At 36.2% G+C, this 25566-nt stretch overlaps 1 protein-coding gene across 4 annotated transcripts in view; it reads right to left on the reverse strand.

The window, feature by feature from the left end:
• Positions 1-230: 230 nt before the first annotated feature.
• PANX2 (pannexin 2) overlaps positions 231-25566 on the reverse strand; it is a 30822-nt gene continuing 5486 nt past the window's right edge. For 3 of the 4 annotated variants that reach the window (XM_039337198.1, XM_039337190.1, XM_039337183.1), the window contains 2 exons: positions 8715-10166; positions 231-3491 (listed from right to left, as the gene is read on the reverse strand). In XM_039337198.1, the coding sequence (XP_039193132.1) occupies positions 3130-3491; positions 8715-10166 (1814 nt within the window). In that variant the 3' untranslated portion in view covers positions 231-3129. The remainder of the gene's footprint in view (positions 3492-8714; positions 10167-25566) is intronic. The other variant, XM_039337204.1, reaches the window with a different exon arrangement.

Below are 25566 nucleotides of genomic sequence, written 5' to 3' on the forward strand. Positions count from 1 at the left end.
CTTCCCACACTACTAATTAATATATAGGGGTTTTAAATATTTGATTGTGTGCCATCAAATTGTTCACTCTTCGTAATCACATAGATTTTCTCTATGGCAATTTGTCCCTAACCTGGTTCTTCAGATCTGCTAACAGTACTATATAAGTACTATTGTATATATTATTTATAAAAGCTAGCTACCATTTTGAATATAGAACAGTAAACATGAATTGTATTGAGAATATTTATTTGCTTTCAGTGCTATTTTCAATAAATACTGTATCATACTGAGGTAAAATAAACTAACAATCAAGAATCTAAACCTATAAATTTATGCAGCATTGTTTCATAACCATCAAACAGAAATGTCATATTTCCTTCCATGTCACTTCAATAGTATTAAAAACTTCTCTTTTGCTGAAAACTGATAAAGAATGGTTATTGCGTACTAGTTTTTCCAATGTGCTTTTTGAAAATCACACTATTCTTAAGAACATCACATCATAGGAAGAAATATGCCATAAGGATGCACTTTAGGCCAAGCAAGGTAAACATTGTATGAAAACAATGCTTACTACATTCTCATCTCTTTAATGTACGGTCTGAAATAGGAAAGTGCTGGTAGGTATGTTGTTTCATCTTTAAAATATACACTGTTAAAACTGAGTTTTGATCGTGCACAAGTTTGTGGTTTTAGCTTTAAATGCTACACCTATGTTTAAAGCTCAGGAAATCATAAAGTAATCTGCTACATTAGACTTCACCATCTGACAGCTTAACACAGGCATGTGCTTAGTGGAAACTGCTTAATCAGAAGCTGACCTGTAATACCTATACTGGAGAAAAAAGGAAGAATAGAATCATATGGAGATAACACCCAAATTGTGTTTGTGGTAGTTATTGAGCTGGATTGTCTTTTCTTCCATTTTTGCTTGGAATGGGCTCTTACCAAAGGCATCTGGGAGGAGTTAAAAAAAAGTCAAAATGGCAGTTGCAAAAGCAGGAATGAAGCCTTGCCCTTATATATATGCAATGTCAATTTGTATTCCAAAGGAGTGGGATTTCAATTGTGTTATGCAACCTTTATCTTGATTTCTATTGATACCAATCCTTCCCCCCTTAAGAGGTACTACTGGATGATGACTGGCTTATGAAAGGTCCAATCAAAAACCAATACAGGTAAGTTAGGAGGTCTTCTATTTAAAGCCCACTTTTGTTCTACCTCCTGTTGAGAACTCCCCTGAATATCTGTAGCCCTTAGCTAATATTTTCTTCCTTTTTGAAATACATCATTTTAACTGCTAATGGGTCTTCCCTTGAGCACTTTTAAAGGAAATGCAGATCCCGTTTGGGAAGATGGGAAGAGAAGCAAAAAAATTGCTTTTTGAAGGATGCTAAACAGCTAGGAGATGGGAAGATAGCAATGGTAGATATTTGCAAAAAGCATTTCAAACAACAATAGATGCATTTTCAAACATTTGATACATTTCAAATATCTTGGGGCAGGCTTGTATCACACTCCATTAAACTGGCAGCTCTTCTTGATATGGTGACCAGTTTGTAAATCTAGAAGTTACTGTCAACTCAGACTTGCGAATTTGAGTAGTTAATTTCATTATCTAATTCCAGGATGAACTTAATTTACATGGATCCATAACAATTATAAATTTGAATCTCAGTTAATAATGTCAAAAATTGATTAGAATTTATACACAAAGCAATCTTATACTTCCTATCAGCCTCTGGCTTTTCAGGGTAAGAACTGAATTAATAGACTTCTATTAAATTTCATATAGGAAGTCTTTTAATAAAAGGGGAATTATTCTAAAACAAATCCTTATGTATCATGTAAAGCCTGCCTAGAACTTACACATTCAGCCACCTGAACTTCTATCATGGACAAAATTTCTCAAGTGGAAGGAGAAATTTCTCCATACCTTCTTGGATGAAGCTCACTAACCACAGTGGCAGTAAAGTGGCCTCAACTTTGCAACTTCCATGCTACTTCATCCTTACCTTATTTTGGGGACAATGGGGCAGACAATTTAAAAAAAAATGGCAGATATCTGAAGGAACTTCTGAAAGGTCACTTCATTGATTGCATTAATTTTCCTAGAAAAAATGCTTTCGTTTGTACTACATCATTCTTTTGCATGTTTGAGCCAGCTTTTTTTAACAGGATTCCAAGAAGCAACCATTGGAATAAATCATAACATGCTAGATGTATCAAAAGCCTGTATTTGCTTGTGTTATGCTGTAGTGAAGGCAAGTCCTAAAAAAGATTTAAGTATCCAACTTCTAAAATTCTGTATCATTGCAAATTAACTTATTTGTAATATTTTAGCAGCACTATTTGAATATTCTTCACATCTGTAAAGCTTTATTATAGAAAATTTTTAACCTGGTTTTATAAACCTCACTCAATTGACAAAAATATGCAGCAATAGGCAACCCTCTTCCCACACTCTGGAAAGATAGTATCTGATTCAAAAACTCTCATTCACAATAAAATAGGTGATAAAAAAATAAACTCTTAATTTTCATCATCTCTTGGCACATAAAAACATAGTAATGATTAAGGTCCAGCTCCTGATTTCTTCTTTATACTAATGTCAGCGATGGGAGGGAGCCATGGATACCCGTGAAACACAATTTCATTATTTAAAAAATTATTTTTTAAAAAAAATCTTAGGGAGACAAAGCACAATTTTACAGCTGCATTGTTTTTAAAAGGGAAGAATAAATATCCTACACATTTACGTCTGTTGCTACTTTATATAGTGAGCTGGAATTTCAAGGCGGTATGTGCTTTGAGAAACACGGTGTGACATGCATTTAAGCACTTCAAACATTTTGGATAGTTGTAGTAATCCAAAGTGATTTCTTGAAGGTACAGCTAATATTTCTTGTGCTTTATTGCATGTGTTTCCAAGCATAGAATAATTTGTTTGGCTTATTATTATTGTCATATTTTGCAAGCTATTGACATTAGCCAAGACACTACCCTGAATAACCGATGTGGAGTAACCTGTGGTCTGTATTTCAGCACTCCATGCTCATGCAGTAGTTTGTGGGAGAATAAGGTTCGTACTGCTGTGGGTGGAACATCAGGTTCAAGGTTTGATTAACAGCAGTTCTGGATTGTGCATCAATATTCTACCGAATTCACTATTGCCAAGGGCTCATCAAAAGTTGCCAACATGATTTGTTTTGTGGAAGGCATAGAAATGATGTCTCCGTTTTCTGATGGAGAGTGAATTCTATTGTCTAAAGAATCATCTATAAGGTTTGAGCCCTCTTCTTCATGATCTTCATATAGCGTATTGATGTGCAGAAGTGGATGCACAGGGTTGCAATTCAGGACAGGCCCTGATTCTACCTCAGTAGTCTGGGGTAGAGAGACTTTTGTTGCTATATGGTTATGGGTACAGGTGAGAAAAACCCCTGTTGCAGGCACTGTCCTGCAGGTATCACGGGAATAAAGGGACTCTTTTCCAGGAAGGGAAGAATCTGAAAGAGAAGCAAAACACTTATTTAGTTAATGAATTGACATCTTTTTTCCAAATTGAAAAAAAATGATTATATGCGGTCTCTTCATTTTATTTCCACAACAGCAATTCATCTTGCTAAATTGGATGAGAGCAAAGGCATTTAGTGAGGTTGGAGGATAAGGAAAGGCCTGAATGTGGATGTCTTTCTTCCCTCCAAGTTCTGTTTCAAAAGGGGCTTATTTTAGAAGAGAGCCACCGTAGTATAGCAGTGTAAGTTTTGAACTAGGAATGGCAATCAGGTTTTACTCTATCTTCAGTCATGGAAGCTCATTAGGTGACTTTGGGAAGGCATTCTCTCTCAGCCCAGTATATGTCTTAGGACTATTGGTTGTAATATGCATTTAAAATGCATACCATATTTTTTTTTAAACTACAATTATTATATTTTTTACTCAAGGCCTCACTATACATAGCTTTAAATGTGATTTTGTACTTATTATGTAAGTTTTATACAATCCCGATTAGAGAGGGATCAAAATTAATCCCAAAATATCTTAACTCAAAATTGAAATTTCTGACCTTCTAGAAAAATATGTAATTAGCCCTCAAATCAGGCTCAAACTTGAACAACAATTTTTAAAAGGGGGTCCAAAGGGTAAATCCTGGAAGCTACAGGACAGTCAGCTTAGAATGTGTTCAATGGAAATTGATTAAAAAAGGTAACCAAACGGGGGAAAAACCTAACAAGCTTATAGAAAGAAAACATGGAGGTTTCTCCAAACCTTTCATGTTTTTGAGACTATAAAGATGCTATAGAAGGTGGAGGTGATCCTGTTAAGAAATGAATATTTGAATTTTAAGATGCATGGCATGACTAAATAAGTATCTTTATTGCAAGCCACAGTGAAGCCATATTTATGTGTTAATTGCTCTCACTTAGCATGAGAGTGGGCAAAGTTTCACTTTTACACCCCAGACAGTTTAAATATGTTTGCTTCTTAATGGACTCTTTGCTTTCAGCTTCGTGTCCTTGAAGTTGGGCAGTTATTGGTTATTGTCACAACAGATATTTCTGCTCAGAATCACCTGCTCTTGATTTAGCTTCTACCAAGTTAGCCTAGGTATTTTGCATACAGTACTATTTAGGATGATAAAAATCAAAAATAATTTTGAAGAGGTCTGTAAATAGGCATGACAAATGGAGAATTGAATGGCAAGTATGATCAATTGATGCAAGAGTAAGATCATGCACATAAGTGATGCACAGTTAATTATGCACTGATGTCATCTAACCTATCTGAACTAAACTTGAAAATGAACTTGGAGTCATAATGGACATATCTATAAAGATGATGATTCGATATGCAATAGCTTTGAAAAAGACAAAGGTCAGGTTAGAAATAATCAGAAAAATAAAAATTACAATACTGTAATCCATTATACATATACATGGTACATTTGCACTTGGAATACTGTGTACATTTAGGTCCCTGGGTTTGAACAAGAAAATAATTAACCCAGAAAAAAGAAAAACCAACATTATAATAGGTCTCAACACCTTCAAAATGAGAAAAAAAATTAGGACGTTTGGGACTTTTTAGCTTGAAGAAATGGTGATTGAGGGAGTATAGGATTAAAATGTCTAAAATCATTATTGCTATGGAAAAAGTGAATTAAGAGATATTTTTCTCCTAGTAAAATAAAGCTCGTAGGCAACTAGTGACCTTAACTGAAAGAAAATTTAGAAAATTTAGACAAAACATATTTTCCTGCAGCCCAGCTCTAATTAATTTATATAATTCATTATCATTAGAAAGGGTGATGGTCTATAAGTCTAGAAGATATAGCATATCTTGAAATTGGGAATCCATGCTGTTAAATAGCTATGTTTCCTGCTTGAGAGCCACCCAGAAGGATCTGAATACTGAATATGAGGAAAAAAAATACGAAGGACAAAGATGAGCCTTGGACCGATTCTGGAGAGTTTTTTTTCATGATCTTCATCAGGATCATGATAGATAGAAAGAAAAAAGGAACTCTAAGGAAAAATCCTTTCTCCAAAGCTGGTATTTGTATTGGGAAGAAAAATCACTTCCACACACACGTACACCTCAAATACCACCTTCGGAAAAGATATTCTCTCTAGATCTGCTGGAGGATTACTATTTATTAGTATATATGCTGAAATTGCAGTTTCATTACAATTACAGAATTCCCTGCCTATTTAATATAAAGACATACTTATGATCACCTTGTCCATCTTGTCCCTCATAGAAGTCCTACCACATCTTTACTGGCATTCATGAATGAGTTTGTTCCCTTCTTATAGAAATGGAATAAATTCTGGAAAATTTCATGGATTCATTTTTTGTGAGTGCAGTTTCATTCTAAAAAGCACAGTCTTTTCATTGATGATAGACTGTGTCATGGCTGGTTGACTTGTAGGATGCTACATCTTTCCATATGACTCACTGGCTGCATGACACATAATCTTTTTAAAGAGTTAGCTCTCTTTAATGCTCACTGGTTGCTACCATCCCCTTAGAAAGCTTCCTTCGTATCTTTATGTGTTAATGCTCACTGATCTTTAACTTTTTTGGATTAGGAGGACAAATAAACTCTGTGTCATCTTTCTTCTGTGTTTCCTGGAATTGGCTACTTTCTATTGCATTTTGGAAAAGGAAAAACCATGGAAATCCAGCTAACAATTGACACAACAGGGAAGCAAAACAAAGACATTTTCAAATTGTTCTCCATGGCAAGAAAATAATCTCTGTAATTCTGGTTGTGTGGTAATTATGGCTGTCTTGATCTGAGCACTTCTAAATAAAGATGGAAGGATAGAAATGCATGTTTAATTAAGAAGTCAATGTGGGAATAGGTGCTGAATAGATAGCAGGAAAGGTTAGGGTTAGGGCAGAAAAGAAGACAAAAAATTCTAGAAAGCTGTTTGGGTAATACTACTCCGTTATAAAAGTAATGACCAAGATATTCCATGGAAAATAAATATGCAGAATTCTCCAAGGCGTCTGGAGAAGGAAGACCAAGGTATTGAAAGTGATAAATATTATAAGCCCATGAAAATATTTGCTAATTCAGAACATCAGCAGAGGCCCCCATTATCTGACCTGAATGGCTCCTGAAAAATCCTTTATTTTGAAGGCATCCAGATGATGACACTCCTTACTATTTGTAGGTAATGTTACTTGTACAAGGTTATTGTACAAGTTATTCCAGATTTTTAACAGCAAAAGATAGCTCTTCAGGAAAATTGACTTTCATTTGAATGATTGTGTTAAAGTTTATAGCGTGATTCAAGATTTTTTTTAGAAAACACTGCATTTTTCAAAGTAGTGAGAAACCTGTGAATGCTGGACTATATTTAAAAAAAAAACTCAGAAGAGTAAATATTTAATACATGAGAAATTGTGATATCATAATCAATGATATGAAACAGTCATAGTCAAACTGTTAAAATAAATGATGTAGCATTATTTTAAAAAGTACAGAAAACAAAACTTTAAGATAAGAAGGCAGCATAGATTGCTTACCAAAGTACCTTCATTGAAGCTAATGAGGTTACTTAACATTCTGCGATTCAACTATAAAGACAAAAACTTCAGGGAAGTTTCAAAATTATATTACTGTTACAGTGTCAAATTGCTTTAAGTGTGTACAGTGCACTCTTCAGAAGATGTTTAAGGGAAGTAATGCATTATTCTTAAATTTCATATGGCTATTCAATATAGCGTCACTATATTTGAGTAGTGTTTTTTGAAATCCTACAGGAGGAAATATCGCAAGCAATAATAATTCAAGTTATCTGAAAATTATATCAATAGAAGCCAGAGATCAAATTTCTTCTTTACCCAGGTTCCTATGATGTTCTTCTCAGTATACTCAACTCCTCCCCTATGAATGTTGCTATAGGGCAGTGGTTCTCAACCTGTGGGTCGGGACCCCATTTGGGGTCGAACGACCATTTCACGGGGGTCGCCAAACAAGGCTGTCCGCCATTTTTCCCCTTTTCTTTGGCCACGCCCCTGGCACCCGGTGATGTATAAGTGGTTGGGGGTCACCACAACATGGGGAACTGTATTATGGGGTCGCGGCATTAGAAAGGTTGAGAACCACTGCTATAGGGCATTGCATACCAAAACAACTAGACACAGGGGCACCCTTGTGCCATCATTCTGCTGAGCACCTAATCCTCATAATACTGTCTTATGTCTAAGTATATTCACCCATGTTATATGGCTGTAGTATTATTGTCCTTCTCATCTTCTCTACTACTCCCTCTTATTGGTTTCATTATTATGATTATTATTACCCTGTTGCTTCGCATGTACACTAAGAACTTCTGCACTAGAGACAAATTCCTTGTGTGTCTAATTGCACTTGGCCAAATAAAGCTATTCTATTCTATTCTATTCTATTCTATTCTATTCTATTCTATTCTATTCTATTCTATTCTATTCCACTCCACTGCACTCCACTCCACTCCACTCCACTCCCTCTCCAATAGTCCTTGTTAATATTTGACATTTATTGTGATTTTGTTCCAACTCTAAGATTCAGATGTTTTAAATTGCAGGAAACTGCTCCCAAGAAGTTTAGATTTCATGAAAAAGATTTTTATGAGAAAAAAATGAAATCAGAACTGAGTCACCGATTAAGTGTCACAAGTATTTTTTTTTTTTCCTGAACCACACCAATGCTAGAAATATACTTATAAAAATTAAAGGCTCACAAATGGCTCATACATTCGAAGCTTAAAAGCATGATTCTTGCTGTTAAGTTTCAGGTTAACAAACATCCCATTAATCGTGTAGCTGCCATACTATGTGATCAATATTTCAGTTTGTATCAGTCACATTTTCCAGTGCTCTCTCTCTGCCTGATGAATGATTTCCAGCAGAGGCTACAGCAGGGGTAGACAACCTTGGCTCTTTTATGACGCGTGGACTTCAACTCCTAGAATTCCTGAGTTAGCCATGCTGAGGGAAAAGGGAGAGGTTTCAAAGCTGAGCCATGGTGGCTCAGGAATTCTGGGAGTTGAAGTCCACAAGTCATAAAAGAGCCAAGGTTGCCTACCCCTGGGCTACAGCTATCATGCAAGATATCAACAGGATGGAAAATGGAATCCCAATCACTTCGACCACATTTCAAACATTCCAAAACAAGGAGCAATTTTGTTAGTTGCAACTGCGATTGGAAAAAGTAGCTAAATATATCTCCATACCTTTGAGAGAAGAAGTGACACGAACTATGGCTTTGTCTTCTTGGTTTAAGAATCCACTCTCTTGGTTTTTGGATGTTGCCATAGATGTATTGGATGGAATTTCTTGCTTGGGTTTCTTATTACTCAATATATATGGTTGAACATCTAAGGAAAAGTGACGCGTATGCTTCTTTTCATTACCTGTGCTGGACAGAGTACTAGATTCAGTTTTGTGAATGGAGGATGGTTGGGTATGTTTTGAGTTGGTCTCCAGCAAAGGTGCAATCAGACTATCGGCTGCTGTCTTCCGACGCACTGGCTTTGGCTTCTCAGGTTTGCTGTTTTCAACCTTCATGGTACCTAGCTGCTCCTTGAATGGCTGAGGAAGGGGATTGGTACTTGGGATCCACTTCATTTTCTTCCGAGGACGCTTGATAATTAGTGGCTCATTAGGGTCAAGGTCTGTAGGGTTAATGCTGGGGTCTATTGTTTGTATTCCAGAATCATGTACAGTTGGGGTAACATCATGATTAGACTGGGCTAGAGCCGCCAGCAACTGACGCACAACATTGTCATACATCAGATCGCTTTCATTGGTAATGAAATCCAAGCGGTTTAGAGACTTGATGTGATCACGATTTTCATTGCAGAACATGGCCAGGATATTAATATCACAGAACTGAGATTTCTGCCACTGTTTCTTGGTCTTTATGCCAACCTTGTTCAGCTTGTCAAATATGAAATTAGACTTGCGGACTATGAAAAGGTGGATTAAATTGATGAGGATGATCAAGTTCATGAAACAAAGGAGGACAATGTCCACTCCAGCGATTATGCGTTGCAGCTGAACAGAGGGCAGCTTGCAATTTACCCGTATGAGCAATTTGGAATTGCTTGTTTTGTCTGGAGGCTCTCCTAGAGCACATGTGAATTCATTTTGTTTCTGTGTAGCATAATAGGTGGACAAGTATGTGATGGGGATGATGCTTAAAAAAATGATGAAGAGATGCCTTGCCAAGTAAAGCTTGGCTAAGAAATTGCTACGCCCTCTGCGCTCCAGATATTTTTCAAACAGGTTTTGCTCAGGGCTTTTTTCCTTCTCTGCATTCTCAATGATTTCTCTTCTTTCACGTTCTGTTATCCCTGGACCTTTTGACTGGATTTGTTTTTCGATTTTTGGTGCACGGCCTTCAGCTGCTCGATGATAGCAGTTATCTATCTCCTGGAGCAAAAAGTTAAGTTCGGAAGTCAGTCTGGTAGAAGCCAAGAATTCCCACCCAAGGGCTGGAATGTACATAATGCCAGCAAAAGCCAGCAAGGCATATGGAAGAAATTTATGCTCAAACAAGGAAGGCCAGTGGCTGGCATTTACACCTGGCAATGCATCTCTTAGCTCTGTCCAACAGTATCCTCTGGCATACAAGGCTTGATCCCGGGTGAAGTTGTGTGGTGTGTAACAGTATATGGGCTCCTCTGTATAACAGAGAGAAAAATCACTGCTGTACATTTAACATACAAAAGGAGCTCTGCAAAATAAATATTTTCATAAGCTACTGTATATCGGTTTTTGTCTATGGTATATTCAGCATGACCTCAAACTACTCTGTTCTCTTAAGAGTTAAAAAATGCCTCCCCAAGACATGAGGTCAATGCAGAAAAATCTATATACTCAATATACAGCGACACCTGAAGTGGGAATGAAAAATTACATTTGGAAAATGGGTTTGGAGATAATTTTTCATACTAATCAATCAAATTTGGACAGCAAATCAACAGGATAGTCCCACAGTGTAATAATTAGGGGGTTCATCCTATGAAAAAAGTATTTTGCATAAGGTCCTCAAGTTCATCTCTTCATATTGAACATTCAAAAGAGCAGCTATCCTTTTAAAAATTCTGATTTTTCATTTCCTTTTAAGAGAAGCAATCTAAAAGTACATTGGAGGTTTTTTTTCTCACATCACCGAAACTTGAAAAAGATCAGCTGTGAATGTGTTATATTTTCTGCTGAGCTCTTGAGAAACTTTGGCTTCATAACAGTATATTTAAAAAGTGCAAAAATTGCAGTTTCGTAGATTCAACATAACTCAGATTTTTTTTATTGCAAGGAGATAGTTATAGGACAAAATGGATGATTTAAACTCTGAACCCTCTACCCCACAATGATAATGACCAGAATTCTCTTGAAATTGTAAGCTTTGATTAAATTTCTGGTAAAAGGAGGCAAAGACAGTGAGGTAGGTCATCTCAAAAAAAAAAAAAAAAAATCCCATAACTATGATTATCAATAGGAGTTCAATGAAGATCTTCTAGTGCCATTTTTTAAAATACTTTTTTTACATAGTAATGTTTTTATTCCTTATTGTTGTGACCCACCCAGGGCTGTTGTGTTTAATATAATATTATATAATATAATATAAGTGGTGATATAAATATTTTAAATAAATAAATATTTAATTTTCTAAAGCACATCTCAATATAGGACCATTTCTGTAATAGGGATTCATCTCCAAATATATGAATAATGAATGTTACCATCCTAAATACAGGGGGCATATTCAATTCCCATCTCATAGATGTACTCAAAAGAATTTTGTTTCTCCAATGTGTATGAATAATTGCAACTAAGGGTAGGAAATATTTTCAGATTCAAAGTAGTTTGAGACAGCGGCTCCCTACTTTGAGCTAAAGAACATTATTTTGTATTCAGTATGGGCTGCTTTGATCATTTTGGAAGTGTTTTAAGCTCAGAACTGAACTGTTATAAGCTTGAAATGCTCTCCAAACGATTGGAGCAGCTAAACAAAACACGACATTTTAAATTCAAAAGTAATTGAATTCAGAATGTGTTATAGACCATTAAATTGCTTCCATTCAATAGGGAAAAATGAAATATTATGGACTTCAAAGGTACAGTTGAAAATATTTCCTCATAGTCAATGCCCCAAATTATAATGAAAGGAATATTGCAGAGTTTAATCAAAATCCTGTTGTAATAAAGACAGGTTTGAGACCCTACAGAATTATTGCTTAGCGTGGAAATAATAAAAATGGAATCAGGAGACTGAAATTTAATTTGCCCCAAAAGTCTTACTATATGCTACTAAATGAACATTTTGCATCTGAATGTTGCCAGTTACAATTTTGCAAATATTTTCTTTCAATTTTTCTAAAGAAAAAAAAAATACTGCCCAAGTATGCACAATCGCATCATTTTGGGGCCAGATATCTAATTTGGTGGAACCTGTTTTGAATTTAAGGATACTCCTTAATTGACTAAATTTTCGACGTCCTGAAAAGAAACTATAGATATTAACACTATCCCTAATAATTTTTGGAACTGCACAGTGAGACTTCATTGTCTATATATAGTATTGATCACACATCCATGAAATGGCATCTTATGAAAATCAATAAAATGGCATCTTATAAAAATCAGTAGCTTTTATAAAAATACAAACGAAAGCATTATAAAGAAATACATTCTATGATTTCCAGAAAGTCTGGCACAAAATATCTTTTGGGATTGTGTTAATGACACACACATATTCATTGCTCTCTGAAAATATTAATCCGGTGTAATCTAAGTAATAGATTTCAGAATCATCTTCAAGATTATCATTCAGCACTAAGGCATAGCAAACCTTTGCAAAACATATTGTAAGTAAATGAATGCAATCTATAGAAACTCATCTTGTACCTTATTCACTTGTATTCAAAATCCCATCAATTAGATTGAAGTCAAATCTAATACAGCACAGAGTAAATTTATTTAATTCTACGGGGATATGATAGGCATTACTAAATTGCCTCATTAATTTTTATGGTTCTATTTTTAAACTCGACTAAAATGGAGAGTAGTTTCTTATTTACCAGTTGTCCAAAGATTTTAAAACTTTTGTCAAAATGATGAAAATGGTATATTGTCATGATGCAAGTTTGATAGGTACAAAGGTTGTCATGAGACCCGTGATGAAGGTGTGGGACTTGCACTACAATAGCATTAAGCTGCCATTGATCCCTCTCCTGCAGGTATCTTTAATCTTTATGTAGTGTTACTCTTTATCTTTTTAGATAGCATTATTTACTAACAGAATTAAAAATTAAACTAGAAAAGCAAAACTTGAGAGATTGTAACAGCAATAAGCCCAATAAAATAAATACATCTGAAACACCTGATAAGTGCCATATGAGTAAATTCTAACTGTAAAGCAAATCTCCTCTTTAGAATTTCTGTTCAATAGTGAAAAACAGGCTAATTTTTAAAAACCAATGAATAAAGAGTTTCAGCTTTTAACCATTCCTTATTATTGGTATGGAACAGCCCACTTATCTGGGTTCCAAAAGGCATTTTAATTTAAACAACAAATGTGTGGTGGTAGACAGCTTCTGCCAAAGAAACAATCTCCAAGCCTGACACTTGCACAAAAATAAAATATATTCTTCTCTGTTCCAATAAAATTTACTTGGGCAAACAGTGACATTAATACATCACATTTTGTTGGTGCAAGTTTGGATATAAAATGAGACCACAGCCTATGGGTGTCAACCTGCCTCTACTTTACGAATGCAGCAATGACATTTTACTGATAAGTATCCGTATTTAAAGTACGAAGTTAGAAATTGAAAATTTATACAGGTTCCATGTACAATAATCACATTGATTCAAATCCATTTTCAACCCTTGCTATTTCCACTAAGTTTTGGCACCATCCTCTAGTTCCTTGGAATGAGTACTAAATTTATCTGTAAATCAAAGCACATGCAACTGAAACAACAGCTCATTTAATTATTAGTTGCCCCTACTTGGACTTCCCTCCCCTTCCTGTTGTTTTCTGAGATTGTAAGCTCCTCACTCTTTGCACACAGATAGCATAAAATGCTACACTGATCTTAATAATTCCCAAATATTAATGGGACATGACCTATCAAAGGCGAGCAGAAAATTGTGAACAGTCTGGATTTTTATTCATGCATGAATGAATTGTATACGCAATCTTACCAACCTAAATTACATTTGAGGCAATGTAAATAAAACCATGAATAGGTAAATAAATAAAATATAGTACGCTAAGCAATGCCAAGATATTTTACTGACGTTATATTATTATATTACTGATATTATTCAGAATAGTCCCATTCCTTATTTTTAATTCATTGAGCAACTATATATTTTTCCCTCCTTTTGGCAAAACCATGCTCTCTGTTCTCACTGTTTATGTTTCTGTGCATTTGTACAGATCCAGGAGTGTCTGCAGGAAGAATTAAAGAAGTCAAGGTGGTGATTGGGTAAAAAAAGATGGCAGTTTAACCACACAGTCACAGCCACTATATTTTTTTGACCACCCCCAAAGAGATGCTCTTATACAGATCCCACTCTGTCTTAGAAATATTAGAAGGTTACCAAGTTCCATTACATAACTATTGTTGTTTGTGACTTATTGTTACAATTTTATTTTCCTTTTCACTCTCTCTATAGCCTTTAAGTAATATTCCATTAATTTATGTAAGATAATACTTCTGATTATCTTCCATAATATGTTTAATGTAGAAATGATAGCTGGTTTTTGATTGTAGATAAATGTTATATTTAATATGACTACACCTTTGGGATAAAGCTTACAGGAATACCAGTAAAAACAAGAATCAATTAAGATACCGTATATTTAAAAACAATTAAGTTGGCCATAGGTTTTTTTTTTACCATTAAGGAAAGAACTGGATTGATTTAATTTGCCTGAAACAGGATCTTTTCCAATATAGTCAAGGGTTTTACAGTTTTTATGGCTTATGTTGCAGCAGCTGGCAGCACTGAGACTGCCTTGGCTAATTCTTAAAAAAAAAAAAAAAAAAGCTAAACTGGGTTTCTCCTGATTAATACTTGGATGAGAATCAAGGAAATTCCCTATGATTGAACAAAACCTTGGAATGAAATGACAACATACTTCTGTATCACTGAGAAGAAAATTATACTAGCATAGCCTTGAAGCCTTACTGGGAGATGAAATGGATTTTTTTGTTAAAAAATAGTTTCTGTATGGCTAAAATCCATAGTAAACATTTATTTATTGGTTTAAACATATACTCTAGTAATAATATTGAACGTGGCCATGATTTGATCTTGCAGAAGATATGAGCATGAACATAAAGGTTTTGAATGCAAATAAGAGACCTCATGTATGCCCCTCCCCCTTCTCCGAGCAAAAATGCTCTGCTGTTTATCATCCATCTTTAGTGCTCATGCGGAAATGTTCCTGTTAGGTCATGACTGTAATATGCCACATGGTTACTGCATTCACAAGTCTCCCAGCAATCTTAGCCAAATGTAGTTCCCAAAAATAAGAATACAACCCGGCACATGAATTATTTGATTTTTTTTATTTAATGAAAAGTACTATTCCTTTGTTAGTGCAAATATTTTTTTTAAATTTCCAGATCCTCTTCTTTCTGAAAAATAAATTAAAAGTTGGTTAATACAGTTTAAATAATGTTTGCATTGGTCTACTACCATAGTATGATATCTACCCTTGAAATTTTGGTTACTCTCTGAATAATAGAGGAGTATAAACTAGAACTTACTGGGTCGGACATGCTCATGGTTTCGGCATATTTAGAAAAAGATTACACAGGCATCTGGATCTGGCAATTACAAATGATCATTTCCTAGTTAGTTTTACCACTATATGAAATGAGAATAAATGTCTAAACAAGCAGCCCATTCATTGGTAAACAATGTGCAAAGTCCGCCAATATCTGGTCCAATGTACAAGCTGAGAAAAGCTGCTTCACCATATTGAGACATAGTGCAAAAACATAAGAGTTGGTATATATAATCAGTACCTAAAACAAATATTTAGAATGAAGGATTCAAGATTTTTAGCTGCTAGGAATTCAAATGAAACCCCTTCAAATATTAAGGGGTCACCACATTTTTCTTCTTTCAACATACCTATCCCACAGCACATCAGAGCCCCGAGATGGTATGAAATCCTCTTACTGTTGGGGAGTGGGAGTTGGAGATATTTTTCTACTGACTGAAGCCTATGCCTGTAAAAAAAACCCTATCTCTGAAGTCAGCGAGTTTTGTAATGGGGAGGAATCAGCCCAATTTGACATTTTTAATTTAAATCATTTGTTTTTCCCCATTCAAGTTCCCCTATTTACCAAGATTGTAAATGTTGGTTTTGCCTAAGCTGCAGGTGGGGTAATGGTAGCCATACTGTTTGCAGGTTGCTATAAAGAATCCAATAAAAGCACAATGGAGTTTTTGCAATATTTTTAGCATTAACTAGGATACTTACTGCTGTTAATTAAAGAAACCAAAGATAAAAGAATCCACAGGTCTTCTAAGCAGATCTGGAATCTGGCATTCAAATTTCATAGTTCAATGCATTGTCTATGGAGAGGACTTTGGGCTGTTCTCTCAGTCTATTTTCTCCATCCTCTTCCCTCCTCACTGATTAAACAAATCCACAAATTCCGAAACCTAGTCCATCTTTCAATTCATACAAGTACCGGTAATACTTATTAATGGATAAAAGTTATGTTTCCTTTCAGGTTCGCTTGACTTTTATGATTCCATTAGAAATTCTATGTAATTTATTGCTGCAATATGCATGGGGATAGTTTGCTATTTCATTTTTCAGAGGAATATAGTTTGTTGTTCCTTAACTGCCATGGATGGATAGATAGATAGCGGTAGATAGATTTTTCTGACAGACTCCCAGTTAAGTACTAGTCAGGCCTGCTAAGCCTTTCTCAAGATCAATCATGGATAAAGACCCTATCTTATGTATTTTTCTTTCCATATGTTAGTGGAAACGTAGAAGAGACATACTAGTCTAAAGTGGGTACTCCATAACAAAGTTAAACAAAAAAGACTTCAGAGAATCCTTTCCAACTAGAATTCTGGAGTCCGATTTCCATTAGTTAATATTATGGATACTCTGAGGCAATGCATCCAAACACCAGAAAAACAGGTAATTTCTATTTGGAATTCAATAACCTAAAAGAGCAGCAGATGGAATAACACTTTGGAAATGTGTTTGTCATAGTATCTGGGATAGCCGCTGACAGGTGGGGATTAGTCATTCTTCTTTGGCTGGAGCCAAGGGGAGGGAAAGAATGAGATCTGTAGAGAACAAAGACACTTTGTTCTTGCATCAGAAAAGGGGGCAGAAAATAGACTCTGCAAAACTCCAATAGAATTAAGACACAAACAGTCAACCTACTGCCTTCATAGAACCCCCCTCCCCCATACCCAATACCATTCTGCAGCCCATAGAGGCCCCCAGATTGTATGAGGCTGAATATTTCAACCTTTTTTTTTTCTTTTTAGCTTGAGAAATTTGAAGGCTTTTGAAAAGACAAGATAAATTCTACAAGACTAGCAAGATCTTAAGACATCCACAGTACCTGTAAAATCACAAACCTAATTCCAAATTGGGCCATTTTTTTCTTTCCTCCTTTAGCGGTATAGGAAACAATACACCTCATAAATTTCAACTTGTTTCCCAACAACAAAAAAACATCCTGGGTTTGAAAATATTGGACCTACCATTCTGGTGGCTTCATGACATCATTGGCCACACTTCCTCTTGACATCAAGGAAAGGAGAAGGAATATAATCTTTCAGGCCACTACAGAGTCAATGCTATGAAACTTGTATATTTAAAAAAACACTTTGTGTTTTAGAAATACCATAGTCTTTAATATCATAGAATTTAGCTCCTTCTGTGCAATCCTCTATGCTCAATACAGAAACTCAAATTAAAGCGTTACTGACAATTAACTGTCCAGCCTCTGCTTGAGCATATCCAGGAAAAGGTTTCATGATCTCTTCTAGTGCTGAACAGATTCTACAGCTGAACTGCTTTTATAGGTTGAGATTAGAGTTTGATCTCACATGGTTCAATTTTCAGAGAGTTATCCTCTGATCAGGGCAGAATCCTGACCCCCTCTGCATTATCTCTTTCCAAATTAAATAGACTGGAAAGAAGACCAAGACTGGAATGCACAAGGAACATGGCTTTTAGAATTATTTCTAACCTCATTATCTGCAACAGGCCTAGTGGCTTCTCTCTTTTCTTCTGTGTAATGACTATATTTCCTCAATTTTTCCTAGAAGGACTTAATTTCTAATTTTTTGTAATTATGGTAGATTGTTGAATTTAGATACAGTTTGTGATCAACTAAAATTCCAAAACATTTTTCTCATACACTATCATCAAGTCATGTATCTACAATACTGCACATTTGATTTCCCTAAGATATTCATTTTTCATAGGTATCTATCAGTCCATCAAAATAATCTTCAACTAATTTTTTAGGAACTTTCACTCATTTTGTATTCCTCTTTTCATTAGCTTCATTCACTTATATTTATTATTGATGTGAGAAATAATTGTGAGTTACTGAAACCTGCTTTCTTGAAGTCCAAGGTATATATTTGACTACCTTCAACTTTCCATCAAAATCAAGACTTAAAATATTTAATGGCTATTTTAAATTTATTTTTGGAAATTATCACCTTTTGTTTTGCTGGGCAGTCTATAGTAGACACCACCAACAGTATTGCTTTTCATTTTTCTTTTATTTTAACCCAGGATCACCAAGTTCAATTTGAACTTCTGTACACATGTATTTTTTTAAACATAGACAATTCTTCCTTTGTATTGGTTTTGTTCCTTTAGACCAGTGATGGCAAACCTTTTAGAGACCAAGTGCTCAAAAACCACCCCCGCCCCACCTCCTGCCCGCAGGGCCACCCACAGCCTCCATGGCCTGCTGCAGCAGATCACCCAGGTGGTCCAGCAGCACCATGGCGGCAATGCCCTCTGCCTGTACCCTGCAACAGCATCTGTGCACGACGGGCACAAGGACAGAATCTTGTCCCCACTGCCCAGCTGCCATGTCCTTGGCTGTGCTGCTCTGCGTGGGCTGCGCCTGGGGATGACTCTCCTGTGGGGGGCTGCTGGTGAGGAGGGGGCTGCAGGGGAGGTGGAGCTGGGGCAATGGCACATGTACCTACAGAGAGGGCTCTGAGTGCCGTCTGTGGCACATGTGCCATAGGTTCGCCACCACTGCTTTAGACAAGTGATATCCATTTATTTTATTCCAATCATGAAGATCATCTGACCACTTTCTGATTCTTAAATATTTGTCTTTCAGCAATCAGCATTTAATCTTATCTTCAAACCTCCTCATATTCACGTGATCAAAATGGAAGTGTTTAGCAACTGGTTCGTACTTATAATGGTTGCAACAGCACAAGGTCACTATTTGTGACCTTCCCAGAGAGCTTCCATTAGGCAAAGTCAATGGGAGAAGCCAGATTCACTTAATGACCGTGGCAAAAAATGTCATAAAATTGAACGTGACTCACTTAATGACTGAATCTCTTAACGATGGAAGTTCTGGTCCCAATAGTTGTAAGTTAAGGACTACCAGTATTTAAGTATGTTCAAAAGCTAGATATGGCAGCAGAATTTTGGTTTAACAGGAGAACTTCCTACATTTATGTTCTTCCAGAATAAAGTGCTTTACAATTTTTTCAAATATTAATTAATATTCGCTACATTACTTCAAAACTTGCAGATCAAGTAAAAGAAGCTGAAAGACCTATAAGGCATGCAAAAACATGGGTGTAATTCTTTGTGTTATATTTGTGTTAAGAATGTGGGAATACAGGTGCACTAAAGTGAAAAGGTTTTACCATCTGCCAATGCTGTTATTGCCCAAAGGGGCACAATTACAGAAAATTTAAATTATGGTGTGGAAAATGTTTTGAATGCAAACTACCATGTTTTGAATTCAAAAGGTCCTGTTCTGAATGCAAGACAGTTGTTTTTAGAATGAAATGAGCTCTTTTGATCATTTAGGAAATTTTCAAAACAGACTTTTCAGACCTCAAAATCAGGAGTACCAAACTGGAAACAATATGAACTTGAGTTCTTTTTCAATGCTTTAATTTTGAATGAGAATGTTTGGATCTTTTCAGATTTATTCATTAAGAAAAATAAACACAGGATTTAAGAACCATAAATATATGCAATTTAAGTTATGTTCAAGTTATAATCTTCCTGAATTTTTCTTTGTGCTGCAAGTAGATTGACTGTAGTTTCCAATCCCCCCCTTTTTTGGGAAAAAACAAAGAAGTCAGCAGTTGATAGATCCAAAATCTAATTTTAGCATATCAAAGCTACAGCTTTCATTTGGTGTGGCATCAGTTTACTCTGATCATGTCACCATCTTTCTGTTCTTTCATCATTTCAGACTAAATTGATGCTGCACCATTAACCACAACCTTCCTCTTGTTCAAACAGCAAATCATCTCAACCAAGACTGAGAAGGAACACTGCATGATATTTGAAGATATTTTAGAAATAGACACGTTACTAGAGCTCACTTAAATGAATGTTAAAAAGCTGTCTCTGGGAACCAATAATAGCAAAGTCAGTATAGTACACATGACTGATAAAATACTAAAACTGCAAAAATAAATCTGTCTGTCTGTCTGTCTGTCTATCATTTGAACAGTTGCTGAACAAGGCAACTGTTAACCAAGGACCACCTATAAAACAAAACCAATAAAATTGACTGATCAGTCATGTCACTTACTGTTGTCTCCACTATTTTCTTCATGAGAATGGAAGAGGGCTGAAATTGGAAACTGCTAAGAGATACAAAAACACAGCATTTATGAGCTTTTTTTGCTGCAATTAGGCCATTTCAAATACACGCAATAAGAAAATAGAAGGCAAAACATGCAGATTGATCTAAGTACAGTTTATTTAATTTGTTCATCTTATAAAAAAAGACAAAACTACAACACATTTGGGAGAAATGTTCTATATTAAAAAAAAGTGGCAAGCTTATGCTATCTTTTCTGGATATCAAATAGAAGACTACAACAACATTATGTAAGTGGTTTCATTTTAATATCTATCCTTCTGTTTCTTTGAATGCTGTAATTCCAAAATTACTTACCAATGGCAGAAATAATAACAATCTGTCCTTTCATTTGGATGATGCAGCTGCTAGGAAATGAAACCTTGCTTTAAAGCATGATGAATAATTTAACATAATGAACCCTACAAATCCAGACAAAATGGATAGACATGGAAGGAGGTAGCTAAAATGTGAGGTTTTAACAGTCTTATGCCCAAGCTCAACTATTTTCTTTTCTTTTTTTCTAAGGTAAAATGGTAAAAGTCTGGCAAAGTTGCCAAATCTCATGAGATTTCAACTGAGAACTGTAACATCTCATGGCAAAGGGGAGTTGTGGTCTCTCTATGCCAGTGGTTCTCAACCTTTCTAATGCCGCGACCCCATAATACAGTTCCCCATGTTGTGGTGACCCCCAACCACTTATACATCACCGGGTGCCAGGGGCGTGGCCAAAGAAAAGGGGGAAAAATGGTGGACAGCCTTGTTTGGCGACCCCCGTGAAATGGTCATTCGACCCCAAATGGGGTCCCGACCCACAGGTTGAGAACCACTGCTCTATGCCTTCTCTATACCAGCAAAAGAAAAATCCTTTTTTTTGTTGATTTGAGGAGTAATTAATTTTTAAGCCAGTTATTAAAGTTGCTTCATAAGGCCATTCTCCAATTTTTTGTTGCTACTTTAACATCCCCTAATTCAGTGGTTCTCAACCTGTGGGTCGGGACCCCATTTGGGGTCGAACGGCCATTTCACGGGGGTTGCCAAACAACGCAGTCCGCCATTTTTTTCCCCTTTTCCTTAGCTGTGCTACTCCCTTTTATTCTATTGGCTTTTGAAAGCCAATAGAATAGACTCTCTTGAATAGAGTCTAATTCTATTGGCTTTCAAAAGCCAATAGGAATTGTCCAGGCTGTCTCTGCCCTGCTGAGCCCGCCAAAAGTCCCATTCTGCAAACGGTGCTGCACCAGTTGAGTAGTCCTCGACTTACGACCGGTTGAGTAGTCCTCGACTTACGACTTAGGGGGTCGCGGCATTAAAAAGGTTGAGAACCACTGCCCTAATTCCTGAAAGGCTGACATAAGAATTGGGTTTTCTTTGCATCAAAGTAAAAAGCATTCAAGTTCCAGTTATGCTAGAACTGCATCTCCCCAAATTCCCAGTTGAGTTTGTCCATGACTGACTGAAATACCTATTAAGATTAATGAGAGATAAAGACAACTTGTAAGATGGAAACTTCGGGGACATTAGGATGCTTAACTTGTTTTGGATTGTGCCCTTGTTTTCTCTTGTTACAAAACCCTACAAACTAAAATGGGCACATTATATCTGACACTAAAAACAAAACAAAACAAAACAAAAACCTCAATCTGTCAGCACTTACATAATCCTGCTATAGCCCTTCTGCAAAAGAATTCACATAAAACAATATTACAATGAGCTAATTAAGCAATTAAAAGTCAGCTCTATGAGATATTACAAATAATCATCCAATATTTAAGGACTACTGGAATAAAACCCCCACTCTTTTAACTATTCACTGATTTTGAAGTTTTTGTCTTTAATTTGAATTGTACTACTTTTATTATCAGGTTTTACAGCTTCTGTTTTAATTGTTGTAAATTCCTTTGAGTGCTTAAACAGAAAAATAGGTTATAAACCCATTGATTCAGTCACTCAGTCTGCTGGTGGCCTGTTTGTAGTCTGACAAATCGTAGCATTATTTATTGTTTTTATCCTGCTTTTTATCCTTTTTATCCTGCCACCAAACTCTGGTGGCAACTTTGGCTAATCTCAAAAACACAAACAAGCAACAACCAACTTGGTCATTGAAATAAAAAAAAATTAGATAAAAGCAATGTTAAACCATTTCCATAATTTTGCCAAAGCAGCACCACCTATGCATCTAGATTTTCTCAACAAGCTTTTCTTGGTCAAAGGGTGTGTTTTTTCCTTTAATTCAAGCCAGTCTTGTAAATAGGATATAAGAAATTTACTTGCCCAATGGCTTTTTGTGGACTTTATTGTTGGACAGATTTTTCACCAACTCAAACACTGTATCATTACTTTTTTAGTTGCTCTTCCCCCATTTATAGTTATTATCTAGAAATTAGCTGCTCTAATCTCTGAGAGTTTAGTTATTTTGATAAAAGTTAGAATTGTTTTCTTCTTGGTATCTAACACTGCAGTACTAAATATGCCCACCCCAGAAGCCTATCAAGAATTATATTCCCAATGATATTGCTATGTAATTTAAGATCCTACCATATAAGCACCATGTTCTTATAGAAAAGGTGTAAATAAGAACTTTTGTAATTATGCACCTGTCCATCTAGAAGGCAATTTGTAAGCAACATTGTCTTCTTAAACTAGATAAAGAGAATGTTAGAGCAGCAACGTCTCTCTAGTGAAGTATTTCTGCTTAAGTTGTTTGAATAGTACAATCTTAAAAAGTCAAAGCCCCACTTAATCAGTCAGGCATATTCCAAAATAAATACATATAATATTGCATTTATTTTAATGGATGACTGGAGAAACATTTCTGAATTTGTAATTCAAAACTTTTTCTTCAGCCAGATATTTTTTTTCTGCTACCTCTGGAGTGCAAAAAGTGGGACTTATCAATATTGCATGACCCCCAAGTCTCCTCCCAAACAGAGCATAAACTGGAGATGTTTGCACTGTAGGTGTTTGGGGCAGATTTATGGGGCAAAACTGTGTGATTTCAGTCACTGTAAGAGCTCAGGCATCCATTTCCTCCCTTAACAACACTGGAACCCCCATTTTAAAAACTGAACCCTGCCCTGGAATGTTTGGAATGTGGCTTTCAACATCCATTGTTAAGCCTAGTGTGGCCCTCAGGCCAACAGAAGTAGTACATTTCTGTCCTGTCATGATTCTTCACTGATTTGCCATCAAAGAGTTGAATGAATGAACCAAATCTGAGCCACTGAGTTCAAATTATACTCTCTTGTAGATAGCCAGTCAATCACCATCTGGGCCTCTATTTCAACTACCTCTGTGGGCAGGCTGGCTGACACTTTTGGGTTTATTTTTAACAGCTTGCAGCCTAGATTCCACCTCTGTTACATGACTGCAAATGATTAAAATGAGAAAGAAATAGGAGAGAGACCACTGGGATGCTATAGATCAGTGGTTCTCAACCTGTGGGTCTGGACCTCATTTGGGGTCGAATGACCATTTCACGGGGGTCGCCAGACAAGGCTGTCCGCCATTTTTCCCCCCTTTTCTTTGGCCACGCCCCTGGCACCCGGTGATGTATAAGTGGTTGGGGGTCACCACAACATGGGGAACTGTATTATGGGGTCACGGCATTAGAAAGGTTGAGAACCACTGCTATAGATGAACAGTTTCATTGTGCAGTCACTTCAGACTCACAACTTCAATAGATTAATCACACATATCCATCCAATCTAAGTTCAAATGTTATGCAAATGTCTAATCCATAATAGAAGTCAGATTAAAAACTGTGGTTGTTTGGCGTATGATCCAAGTTTGGATGTCGTACAAAATTTAATCACAGTCCCTGTCAACAGGTTTATATATAAAAAAGTATCTATAGCTCATAGTATTGTAGATCACGTAGTGTGATCAGTGAGCTCAACTGTGGTACATAAAAATTCCCTAGCATTCTATGTTATGACATATAAATTTCAAAAAATCCAAGTAATTTTTAAGCATGATCTTTAACAGAACCCCTAGAGGCCTCTTGCAGAACCCTAAATTGAGAAAGGGTGCCTTTGAGTATCATGGAAGAGCTTAAGGCCTCTGGCTAAAACAGGGGGTGGGCTATAATATGTACGTTTTTACAAGAGTTATTGCTTAGCAATAACTATTTCTACACTACTATATTTGCATTGAAAACACCTACCAAGGCACTTCCAGGTTGAAAGAATTAGCTGGTGACATCACCATTGCCCAGGGGGATGCCTGAGTGGGCTCCTTTCATGTCCCTAGTATTTCCCCACTAAAATGGTACCTATTTATCTATTTACATTCGCAAACTGTCTGAAATGGTAGAGGGTCTCCCGCTTGAGCAGTGGTTGAACTAGAAGACCTCCAAGGTTCCTTCCAGCTCTATTTTGATTGATTGATTAATTATTAAGTGAGCAGGAGCTGGGACAAATTGGTGGGAACACATTCAGTCACGTGGCTCATGCTCTTGGGTTTGGAACTGCTGAACTGTAGACCTCTCAATGGTCTTCTGACTCAACGTCCTAGCCACTGTGGCCCCCATAATGTCTATAGATAATGTTCTTTTCACACAGAAATTTTGTTTGATCAGATGTGAACTGATTACATTAACCTAGAGAACCCCCTGAGAAATTCACAAAAATAAAAAATACCAATTTCAAGAATATAATATGGAAATAGGCATCTGTTTTTGAAATAATAGCAATAGCACTTAGACTTATATACCACTTCACAGTGCTTTACAGCCCTCTCTAAGTGGATTACAGAGTCAGCATATTGACCCCAACAATCTGGGTCTTCATTTTATCGACCTTGGAAGGATGGAAGGCTGAGTCAACCTGATCAAACTCCTGGCAGTGAGCAGAGATAGCCTGCAATACTGTATTGTAACCACTGTGCCACCACTAAACGCTACTACTGTCATAAGATGTGCACCTTTTCCAGTTCATATAAATGTTTTTAAACTCAGCATCTTTTTTGTATCATGGTGATCAGAATTGTATGCAGTATTCCAAGTATGGCCTCACTAGTACAGTATATCACTTCTTGGAATCTTGATGTTATTCCTCTGTTGATGCAACTCAGGGGGATAACATCAAGGTCATGAGACATGATGATACCTCTTTGTACTGCACTAGTGAGGCTGTGCTTGAAATGCTGTGTATAGTTCTAGTCACCATGATACAAAAAAGATGCTGAGACCCTAGAAAATGTG

The sequence above is a fragment of the Crotalus tigris genome, unplaced genomic scaffold (genome assembly GCF_016545835.1).
Source record: "Crotalus tigris isolate CLP2741 ecotype Arizona unplaced genomic scaffold, ASM1654583v1 scf7180000017549.6302385, whole genome shotgun sequence".
Lineage (NCBI taxonomy): Eukaryota > Metazoa > Chordata > Lepidosauria > Squamata > Viperidae > Crotalus > Crotalus tigris.